The following is a 12,137-nucleotide window of genomic DNA, read 5'->3' as shown; positions in this document are numbered from 1 at the left end:
ATTTAAAATATAAGGTGATAAAATGCACTATTGCCTTGCCAATTGAAACCTATTCTGTTTCTCCATATTGTGTCCTTACAGTGGGCTCTTGTCCAGAATATACTGTACACATCAAGTCAATCAAATGTTGTGGAAATAAAATTACTTTTAACTATAGTTTTTCATGATCTACATGGTCAATGCTTTGGTATAATCTATAAATCACAGTTCATTTTAATTTAAAATTCTTTGGTGTGTTGCATTATCCAGTGAATGTGTGCAAAGTGAAGAGCTCTTGCCGAAGCACTTTTTTTCATTTCTCACTTTCAAAGGAAATACAAAGCTCAGTATCTGGAAAATTTTTCAAATCTCATCGGCAAGAAGTATATAAAAGCTGTCTTCACACAATATAAAGATGCCACCTTCAGCAAACGCACTGACAATGTTTGGTTCAAAGAACGTGGAATTCTGGGCCCTGTCATCAGAGCTCAGGTCAGGGATAAAATAAAAGTAAGTGTTCTGTGGATCGAGTAGAAAGTATACAGATCAAGATCCCTTTTTTGCTAAGAATACTGATGAATTTATACACAGTGGTAGGTCATACATATCATATATATTACTGAAAATGTTATTATTTATCTGTATTTATACTGGGCTGCATACAACATAAGACAGTCACACATTAAAAGTAGTCATGATAACTTTTCATACTTATTTCTGTTGCAGCTATAGTACATAGCTTTAGATATTTGTTTCACCTGTATATTTTTCTGGTTCTTCTGATATAAACCTTGGTGTATCTTTCTTGTGTTTATTTCATTAACCAAACATTTATTTTGTCCTACATAACCTCTTTGACCTCTATGACCTCTCACACCTCCTAAGAGCAAATTCAGGATCCACCTGCACATAACACTAACCAAGTTGTCTCCTCCTCAACCTTTGTTTAATTAAATTTGCAGTGGGAAAAGAGTTTCATTCTGACCCCATTATATGCAGGAGAGGTATAACACTTCTCTTCCAGCCCTGCAGCCTGACTATATGTCTGTATGTGTGATTGCATATATGTATATGTCTGTATGTGTCATATCACTACTCTTGATGCCTTAAAAAAGGCTGTCAAGACGGATCTCTTCCGACAGGCCTTTCCCGACTGACATTAATATGAACACATGTCCTCCTCCATGAAAAATGCCCCACCTCTAGTTTGATGGTCTCGTTATTGTATTCAGTTTTTAATCTGATTTTATATTGATTTACTGTTTAATCCTGTATTAAGATTGGGAGGGAGGGAGGAGTAGGGGATTGTAATATTATTTGTGTTGTGACCCGCCTTGATCCGCCAGAAAAGATGGGCTAGAAATAAACTATTATTATTATTATTATTATTATTATTATTGCAAGCAGAGAGGGATGGGCTAGGTTTCCCTTCCATGCATTCTGAGCTTCCAATGAAGCCCCATATCATGGTTTTATGTATCTGACTAGGCCTTCATCTTCATGCATACTTCATGCATGGAGTACATAGTGTGTGACTGAAAAAAATATTGATTTAATTATGTCATCCACGGCATTTATAATAATGCAGTGGCAACGGTGAGTGGTTATAGCAATAAAGAAATAATTTCTCTTCCATTTGGTCTATATTGCCTTTTTTCCTGCCACTGTTTTTAAAGCAAACTAGAGTAGCTGCATTCTTGAAATGCAAGCTGTCATGTCATAAATGTAAAAGCCTTAAATGGAGAAAAACATTGCTCCAGGCAGGAGAGTGTACTCTTGAACCAGCTCTGGCCATGGTATTGCTGCTTGTTCATTTGATTCCAATAACAAATAACAAGAGGTCCTCTATCTGGGATCAAAGTAAATGACATACAGGAACAATTAAGCTCTTTTAGAGAAACAACTATTATATCAGGGCTTTCCCTTGATAACAATCCCTGCTTAACAATGCTGCAACTAAACAAAATGTACTGTGTGTTTTTTAAACTGTTTTCATAAATCCTCTGTTGTAATTTTATGATATTATTATATACTGTATGCTGTTCTAGGCATATTTGGTAGGTATGCTTTTTTTGCTGAAATTTTACACAAAGACTGGTAGTATAACCTGATGGATATACATTTTCTCCACCTGTATTTTAAATAGATTGTATTCAAAAATATGGCCAGTCGTCCCTACAGTATTTATGTGCATGGAGTGACACTTTCAAAAGAAGCAGAAGGAGCCATTTATCCTTCAGATTCCAAAGGTTTGTTATTAATAATTATTTCTATACATAATCCTTTTTGACTTCCTTATTGCAGCATGGCTAGGCTGCATCTACAGGAGTCTAGGTTGCATCAGTGGGAGTATGGTGCCTAGATTGAGGGAAATAATAGTACTACTCTATTCTCATGTTTTTAGCTATAGCAAGTAGTACAGAGTCTGAACATGCTTTCTATATTAAACTAACATCTTTCATTTGTTAATGTTGCTGTTGTTCCATTTATATCTACTTCAGAAAACATTACTCAGGGTAAAGCTGTCCAACCAGGAGAAACCTACACCTATAAGTGGACTGTACTTGACACAGATGAACCCACAGCAAAGGATGCTCAGTGTGTCACCAGATTATATCACAGTGCTGTGGATATGACAAGAGATATTGCATCAGGACTGATTGGACCACTTCTGATTTGTAAACGCAAAGCTCTTGACCAGAAAGGAATACAGGTACTGCATAAAATGGACAGGCTGGTAGAAAATACAGCTATATGCTGCTTCCAGGTTCAGGCACCTTTGCCTCTAACGTTGCAATCCTGTTCACACCTACCTGGGAGAAGGTTGCATTGAACTCAGCAAGGCTTGTTTCTGGGAACACTGACAAGAGTTGACAGTGTGATTAAAATTTAGAGTAAGAAGTAGGTGACATTAGCTTACCAATCACAGTCAGGGTTTTTTCATGGATATTAAACAGCATGACAGACAAGATGTAGCCTTGTAGGACACCAAGGCATAAATGCAGTAGTCTTCCAGCATTTTCTGTTATTGGCTATTTAACCAGCAATAGTAACCAGCAAGGGAACTAATGAAGTGTAATGTTCCCACTCCACAAGCCAGACAGTGTATCTATCCAGCAATGGGATCCTTTGCCTAAATGTCAGGAGGGAGAAAACCTTTAGTATGCTTCCAAAAATAATGACATGTCATGATGTTTTTCAGAATAAGGCTGATGTAGAGCAGCATGCGGTCTTTGCTGTGTTTGATGAAAACAAGAGCTGGTACTTAGAGGACAATATTAAGGAGCACTGCAGCAATCCATCCACTGTTAAGAGAGATGATCCAAAATTCTACAAGTCTAATGTTATGCACAGTGAGTAAAAAAAACCTCAGCTACTGCTTTACTTAGGGTGCAAAAGTCCTGATTCAGTAGTATTAAGTCGATTCATATCCTTCCAAAGATTGGATTAGGATTCCTACCATCCCTGATTATGGGATGTGGTGGCTCAAGTGGTTAAGACACTGATTCTGTTGATTGCAAGATTGGTAGGTTGGCAGTTTGAGGCCTGGGTGCCCCATGATGGGGTGAGCTCCCACCACTAGTCCCAGCTTCTGCCAAACTAGCAGTTTGAATGCATGCAAATGCAAGTAGATAAATAGGTACCACCCTGGTGGGAAAGTAAATAATGTTCTGTGCAATCATGCTGGCCACATGATCACAGAATAGTCTCTGACAACACTGGCTCTTAGTAACAGAGATGAGCACTGCCCACTAGGGTCAGACATAACTTGACAACCTTCAGGGACGTAGCTAGGATTTTAGGAAGGTGGGGGGGGTCCAGACTAAATGCCACCATTATAATGGGGCTTGGGTGCGGCGGCGCAGCAGCACGCACCATTCATTTTTCTAACGGAAGGGGGGGGGGTCCGGACCCCAAGAACCCCCCCCCCTTGGCTACGTCCCTGCAACCTTGTCAATGGGGAATACCTTTACCTTTACATCCTTGACTAGTGCTGCCAGCTGGAGATGGTCCCTCAACTTTTAACAGTTGTATAGAACAGGAAATTTCAGCAAGTGTTGCTTACCACACAACCAGATAACCAGTAATGCTACTCCTTTCAGTGTCACACAGTATGGGTCCCAGAAAGGACACCAGAAGTGGTGGTGGACTGCCCCCAGCCAGCCAGCCAGCCAGCCAGCCACCACTCAGCCAAACTGCTGCTGGGGGGACCAGTGCCATGATCTCCAGAGGTCCTGTTCAGGCCCACTGCAGAGCTGCCAATGTTGAAGCAATGCTGTATCCTCTGGAGGTTCCGTTCAGAGTCTAGTGTGGGTGCCGAGGCTGATTCTGGATGGTCTTCACCAGCACCCACCCCAGCAGTGGACTCTGGAGGTCCTCTTCTGAATGTAGCATGGCTGCCATGCCAGGCTCTGAACAGAAGGCACTCTTTCTGAGTAGCAGCAGCTGCTGCTGAGGCAAGTGACACTGCAGCCTCCAGAGGGCCTGTTCAGAGTCTGGTACAGCTACTGGGTCATCAGGAAAGGGAGGCAATGCTTTTTTTCCCCTCACCCAGCAGCTGTGCTTATTCCACTGGTTGTACCACCTCACTGGCTGTACACTTCCCTCTGCGTTGTAGCCCAGTGCAATTGTATCTTCACTAAATGTGTGCTTGGAGATGGTGGGACTTCATAAAGAAAGAGATGGCCTTTCAGATTACAGAATCCAAACAGTGGTAGAATCCAAACTTCCTTGATCTTTCCCCCTATAACTTGTAAAACTATTATTCAATGTCAGGGAGCATGGGTCCCTCCAGATGTTTTTGGACTGCAACACCCATCAACTCTAGCTAGCATAGCCAATGGTGAAGAATGACGGGACTCTAGCCTTAAATCATCTGGAAGGCCAAATATTACCTACCTTTTTGTAGGCTGGCTGCCATTCCTCATGTATTTGCTCATATTATGATAGAAAAGTAGAAGTTGCCCTCATGTTGAGGGCAGGTTTGGGGGCCAAAATTATGGATTTTCATATGACACATTGATAAATTGAGATTAAAACTTTGGGGCATGTTACAAAGGATGTAAATGATGAAGCAAAGGAAAACGATGCCAATGAACTTGCAAATTTTCAGCAGGCATAACTGTTTGTGCTCACACTAAAGGCTGGATGGATGAAGCGGGAACTCCTGTAACTGGTGGCTATGTGATGTGTGAGGGAGGCCACCAGGATCAGGCAAGTCTAGGAAATCACACATGTCAAAAAGGATGTAAAGGCAAAGCAAATATAACTTTAGTGTGATAACTTTGCCAAAGCTTTAACTCAGAAAAGCTTACAACCATACACAAATGTCTTATTGAGATTCTTCAAAGCCTGATTCCTCTCAGTGCTCATTTGAGGGGAAGCATGAAAGAGCTGCCACCATTTTCCCATAGAGGCATTCAAAAAAGGCCAGAAGCAGTGAAGAGAGTAGAGGGTCACTGCTTCTTTTAGGTTCTCCTGGGAAGGACAAAGCTCTTGCCTTTTGCCATGCTATTCAGAGATGGGGATGCCTTTATTATTATTTTAAAATAAGAGTTAAGGTATAGTACTTACATTGACCTGTGGATAAGTTGACCCAAGGTTTTGGGGCTGATTTTTAAAACTAAAATTTCTAGACTTACATATAAGTATTTACCGTAAACATAACACAATCCTTTTTAATGTTGATGAAATTGAAGTATTCTTTGTATTTTTGATTTCCTTTCAGATGTTTAGCTTAGTATTCTCATGTTATTCATGTTTATCTGGAAGTGAAAGCTCATTACATTCATGGGACTGCTGTAGATAGGAATGCATTGTTAACTGCATTTTCTTTTGCCATTTTAGCCCTTAATGGTTATGCAGCTGATAGAAAACATATCCTGGGATTTTGTCAGTCTGAGACTGTTGGATGGCACCTCATCAGCGTAGGCACACAAGATGAGATAGTGCCTGTACATCTTTCTGGTCACTCTTTCCTGAGCAGAGGAAGGGATCAAGATATTTTAAATCTTTTCCCCATGAGTGGTGAATCGGCTACTGTAACAATGGACAATGTGGGTAAGTTACAGGTCTATGGTCAATTCTTTATTTGCTCATGTATTTAAAGTATTTACCATTTGGTCTAAAACCAGAGGTGGAACATTCCTCACCTGCCACCACTGTCCCACCTCCATTTCTTAAGCAGTTGGAAAAGGAGCTCCTGCTGTGAAGCATTTCTTTACTTCCCTCCCATCCTTTATTTGGACATAGGATTAAACTCCATACTCTTAGTGCACTTCCCTCCCTTTCTCAACCAGGAAGTAAATAGTCTGTAGAAGAGCAGTAAGGTTTATCCTAACAGATTTATCCTAACAAGGAGTTATGCCTAATTTTATATAAGGAAAAGGTTGTATGCTTTAGGAAATATATTATGAGTAATATATGGATTGTAGGAGCCTAAGTATCCTAAAGGCACCAGATTCTGTCTGATCTTGGAAGCTAAGCAGGGTTGGTCCTAGCAAATAAGTGGATGGGAGATCACCTATGAGTACCAGCTGACATAGGTTACATTTATAATGAGAATAAAAATAAATAAAAAGCCAAGTTTTAATTTGGTGCTGAAATGATCCCAATGTTGGCATCAGTTAGGCCTCCAGGGGGAGGGAATTCAACAACTGGGGTGCCACCACAAAGAAGACTCTCTCTCGTGTTCACCTACAAAGTGTTTCCCCTATTGGTGGGACATAAAGAGTATATAATCTGATATATATAATCTGAATCTGATTATAGATACAGATAGATAATCTGAATTTTTTATATGTTCAGGAACTTGGCTTCTGTCATCATGGGGCTCCCGGGAAATGAACAGTGGCATGAGACTAAGGTTTAGAGATGCCAAATGTGACAACGATGATGATGATTATGTATCAGAAACTGAAAACTACTTTGGTGAGGAAGATGATGTTGATGCAAATGTGGTCAGTTTTCCCCTTGAAAAAAGTGAGCCAACAAAACAAGAAAAAAAGAAAGAAAACAGAGGTGCAGTAGTAGATGAAGATGAAGATGAAGAACAACTCAAGTTAGCTGAAATGCTGGGACTTCGAACATTTAAAAGGACAGTTGCTGAGAAAGAAGAGCTAAATCTCACTGCTCTTGCTATGCAAGAAGATGAAGACAACATGACCTCTATGAATGGTGGTGGTCATCATGGTCGTAGTGGTGAGGATGCTAATGCTGATGATTATGATGATGATGATGATGATGATGATAATGAAGAAGATGATATTGATAACGTAGATGATCATGATGATGTATCTGGGAATTCACATCTGGTGTTCACAGACAGCAGTGATCATTTGCATGGTGATGAATTGCAGGAAACTCAAAGTACAGCTTCTTATCCAACTTCACTTGAGTCCTTCCACCCAACTGATGCATATTTGGCAAGAATTCCTTTTTCAGATATCAGGGTGGAGCATAGCACTTTGCCATTTGAACAAGGCCAACACAGTCATGAAAAGAATGCTATTCAGGTGCCAGGAAGTTACAGCCAAACACCTGAGCCTGGTCATTTGAGAACAATTGAAGAGGTCCAGAGGAAAGATGGAGGAAAATTATTAGTTAGCCTCAATACCCCCTTTTCAAAGAAAGAAGAAGAAGAAAATGTGTCTGGAAGAGATACTTCAGGAGGAAAGCATACAAAGCCCACTCTGACAGAGGCCACCTTGTTTGCCCTTAAAGAGATGCAAGCCTTACTCTTTCATGTAAAACAAAAGAGAAATCTTTCTTCTTTAGACAACACCACTTCAGATGTTGCATTTCTTACCACTCCTACTACAGTAAATATGTCCAGCTCATACATGTTAGAAACTGATCACCTTTCACATGATTATGATGAGACTGCGGAAGATGCAAATACTGAGCCTCCTGTGGTCTTAACTAATTTAACTTTAGCTGTGGAAGAGTCAGTGGAAAACAGTACTTCCAAACCACAACATGCTTCTTCTGAACTAAAGTTCTTGAAACAAAAGAGAAATCTTTCTACTCTAAACCTCACCACTTTAGATAGTCCATTTATTGCCATTCCAGCTACTACAAATGCTTCCAGTCTAGGTAAGACAGAAACTGATAATTTTTCACATGATTATGATGAGGATGAAGAAGAAGCAAATACTGAATCTCCCATACTTCCAACTGATCTAAATTTGGCTGTGGGAAAGTCAGAGGAAATCACTGTGTCAGAACCACATCATGTTTCTTCTGAACCAAAGTTCTCAGAAGTTCAGAACTCTGGCAATTTGACTTTGGATAATATGTTAGGCCACTTAGTTGCTACTCTAATTCCAAAAACTGTCAAGAGTTTGAAAGACTCACTCCATTACCAAGGACAAATGTATCCTCCTAAAAAGATGGAGAACACTTGGAATGTTATCTCTGAAAAGCAAAGTTATGATGCACAAGCAGCTCTTGCTAAGGATGTTGATAACGAATTACAGAACAGCTCCAGAAATGCCACAGAATATCCAGAAAAAATGACATTCATTAATAAGAAAAATAAGGAGGCACATAAAGCAAATTCCCTGCTTGAATTCAGCCAAGCAGAAACAGGCAATAAACATGAAGTGCTGAACGAAGAGAGAAGTGAAAACGTCACTATCAATACATCTGGAACTTTCATAAAGATCCGCCGAAAGAAAAAAAATGCAAGTATCTTAACACCAAGAACAGCCAAGCCTCTAGGGACACCTGGAGGCCTCAACAACAGCCAAGCTTCCATTACAGCCAATTATACATCATTGCTAAATGAGACCAGTTACACCAGAACTCAAAAACAGAGTAAACCCATTGTTACAATAGGCCTTCCAGTTGAAAATGGAGACTATCAGGAATATATCATAGACAGCACAGATGATGAAGAAAGTAGCAGTGGTTCTTTTGAATATCAAATGGTACACTATGACAATCCATACACCACCGATTCCAGATTGGACAGTAGTACTGCGCGTAACCCCGATGATATAGCTGGACGTTACCTACGTGCTCTCAACAAAGGAGGAAACTTGAGGCGATATTACATTGCAGCTGAAGAGGTTTTCTGGGACTACGCAGCACGGCAAAAAAGGTTTGATGGGGTTATTTTTCTTTCATCTCTACTCAGTTCCTTGTTTTTGTGTTAACTGTAGTTTACCAACAGCATAATAGGAGGCATTTCTACTCAGAAATAATCCTACTGAATTAAACTGGAATTTCACGCAGAATAAAGGCATGTAAAGATTGCAGCCTAAGTATTTTAAGAATATGCCAATCCTTGTTAATAAGCATTAAGTTAACTGAGACAGCATTAGTTGAGACAGCAGTAGGTTAGAGCTATGTCTTGAACTAGGAGTGAAGATTCACATCATTCCGTATCAAGGGAGAAAGAATAGTAAATTCAGGAGTATCAAGAATGGAATGCAGCCTGAATATATATAGCTATGATGTTGATGCCAAAGTAGATTTAGGGACAGAGTTGGCACCTGAGTTTGCAGAAGGGTCTTGGCACAATATTATCATTAACATTGTGTGTCCTATTATATGTGAGTATCTGAGGCTATCTGTAGGTAAAATAAAGGCTTGGCACCCAGATTCTGTGAGAGGATGGTACTATTTTCCAGAATTGTTTCAAGCTCATTGATAATGCCTTTATGACAATTTTCATCATCATCTTGCTGCTGGATTCCTTCAACTGCCCCTTTCTCCTTTAGGCGGGATTTCAAATATAATGGTATGAGCTCCCATCACTAGTACAAATGCAAGTAGATAAATAGGTGTGACTTCGGTGGGAAGGTAACAGCATCTTGTGTAGTTATGCTGGCCACATGACCACTGCAGTTGTTTTTGGACAACGCTGGCTCTTTGGCTTAATAATGGAGATGAGCACCGCCCGCTACAGTTGATTATGACTAGATATTCAAGTCAAGGGGAAACCTTTACCTTTTAAGATATCTATTAATATCTATCTATTAATTCATGATCTTTATTAACATGTGGTTATTTCTGGTTTTCATCTGGAAATGATGAAATAAATTGTTGACTTTGCCTGAACAACTGTTTCTATTGCATGTGATTGCTCTTCCATTCTTATGCTCAATTCACATGATCCATTCTTCTGCCAGTAGTCATTCCTAGCTTGAGCAGTATTTTTTCTATTTGTGATTAAAAAACTATTAAAATGTTACAGCTTTAATCAGTTCCTGATTAGATCATGCTAAAATAAATGACTTTTCAAAGAGATAGTCTGGGAAAGGGAAGGTGGGAGAAGGAATCTATTGGCACTTTTAAGACTGATTTCTTTTGCTTGAACTTGAATTAATTTTAGTTTGCTTCTTCAGATGTACTGATAGTTCAGAAGGAAAATAAATTAGTTAGCCTTAAAGGTGTCGCTAGATTCCCACTCCCCTACAGACTAATAAGGCTATCTCTTGAAAATGGGAATGTCTATCTTATGTGGCTTTGTTGGAGTATAGCTCCCAGAAATATCATAATGATGGCTGTAATCGTAGGACACCCTTCTCCATAATGGCAACATGTGCTTTGAATGCAGTGTAGAAAAGATCATGCTAAGGATTTAAATCAGGGGTGGGCAAAGTTTTTGAAGCCCCTGGGCCCCCAATAAGGTAAAAAAATGTCCCCAAATGCCTTCTGAGGGAGTGAAGGGCATTTCTACTATATTTGGATCCTACCCCCTCTTATCCCTGTCTGTTTAAGGTCTTAAAATAAATACAGTAGTTGTGTTTGTTTCTTTACTGTGGTCAGTTAGTGTTGATGTATGAAAGCAAATAAATCAGCTTCTCAAAAGTCAATTCCCCAAGGTTCAAAGCTCTCTCTGTGATTATTTCTTTTGTTATACAGTGGCCTGTTACAGACAGCCAAAATAAAGCTGCTTCGAGTCACAGTGGGGGTATGGTGTTTCAATGATGCATGCATCCTAAGAGTCCAGAAGTCGTACCAAAGCCACGCTCCAGCCCTAAGGACTGGAGTGCAGCTTTGGTGCAGCTTCCGGACTCTTAGGACGCATGCATCATTGAAACACCATACCTCCAAAGTGACTCGAAGCAGCTTTATTTTGGCTGTCTGTAACAGGCCAGTATGTGCAGTAGCAATGACTCATGTATGTAGTGTGCCATGAAGCCATTGCCTTTGTTCATACCTCTGCTAATGGACTGGACATGTGAAAAAACTCAGTTCGGCAGTTTCTCTTTCTAGCCTTCTTTTGCAATTTCCTTGTTTAAGAAACACAACTTGTAAATTCTTTACTTTGGAAGGCTGAGAAGTTCTGCATCTGTTTTTTAGGTATTGCCATTCCTAATTTTAGATTTTTGACCGTTAATCCTCTTGCACAGAAATTGTGCTATTTGTGCAATTATCATATAGGGGCATTGCTGACATTTTTGTTGCTGTTAACTGCCCTTCAGTCAGTCTTGACCCATGGGGACCCTGTGGATGAGACATCTCCAAGACCCCCTGTCCTCCACTGCTCTGCTTAGTTCCTGCAAACCCATACCTTTGAGGTCGAATGCTTTCATGGCCGGCATCCATAGTTTTTTGGGGGGTTTTCGGGCTATGTTCTAGAAGAGTTTCTTCCTGATGTTTCACCAGCATCTGTGGCTGGCATCTTCAAAGAATGCTTGCCTGGAAAGGAGTTGGTACCTGTGACCTCCTTTACAGAGTCCATCCATGTAGCATGCAGCCTTCCTCTCTTTCTACTTCCTTCCACCATTCCTCACATTATTGTTTTTGACAATGAGTCATGCCTTCTCATGATGTGTCCAAAGTACGACAGCCTCAGTTTGATCACCTTGGTTTCTAGGGAGATTTCTGGCTTGATCTGCTCTAGGACCCACTTGTATTTTTGGCTGTCCATGGGATCCTCAGTACTCTTCTCCAACACCACATCTCAAATGAATTGATTTTCTTGCTATTTTGTTTCTTAATTGTCCAGCTCTCACATCCATATATGGCAAAAGGGAATACAATGGCTTCTATGATTCTGACTTTTGTGCTCAGTTGTCTAGATCTTTTCTAGTTCTTGCATAGCCACTCTCCTCATTTATAATCTTCTTCTAATTTCCTGGCTGTAATCCCCATTGCTATCAATGTTTGATCCCAGGTATGAGAACTCTTTGACTATTTCTATT

General features: G+C 40.1%; 1 protein-coding gene across 1 annotated transcript in view; it reads left to right on the top strand.

The window, feature by feature from the left end:
* F5 (coagulation factor V) overlaps positions 1–12,137 on the top strand; it is a 47,606-nt gene that overhangs the window by 15,996 nt on the left and 19,473 nt on the right. Inside the window, exons 8-13 of the mRNA XM_089512438.1 lie at positions 312–489; positions 2,126–2,228; positions 2,481–2,692; positions 3,182–3,332; positions 5,827–6,039; positions 6,787–9,082. Of these exons, the coding sequence (XP_089368564.1) occupies positions 312–489; positions 2,126–2,228; positions 2,481–2,692; positions 3,182–3,332; positions 5,827–6,039; positions 6,787–9,082 (3,153 nt within the window). The remainder of the gene's footprint in view (positions 1–311; positions 490–2,125; positions 2,229–2,480; positions 2,693–3,181; positions 3,333–5,826; positions 6,040–6,786; positions 9,083–12,137) is intronic.

This window comes from Sceloporus occidentalis, unplaced genomic scaffold, assembly GCF_023333645.1.
Source record: "Sceloporus occidentalis isolate IW3139 unplaced genomic scaffold, rSceOcc1.0.p SCAF_2, whole genome shotgun sequence".
Classification (NCBI taxonomy): Eukaryota; Metazoa; Chordata; class Lepidosauria; order Squamata; family Phrynosomatidae; genus Sceloporus; species Sceloporus occidentalis.
This window is presented reverse-complemented; position numbering and strand designations above follow the sequence as displayed.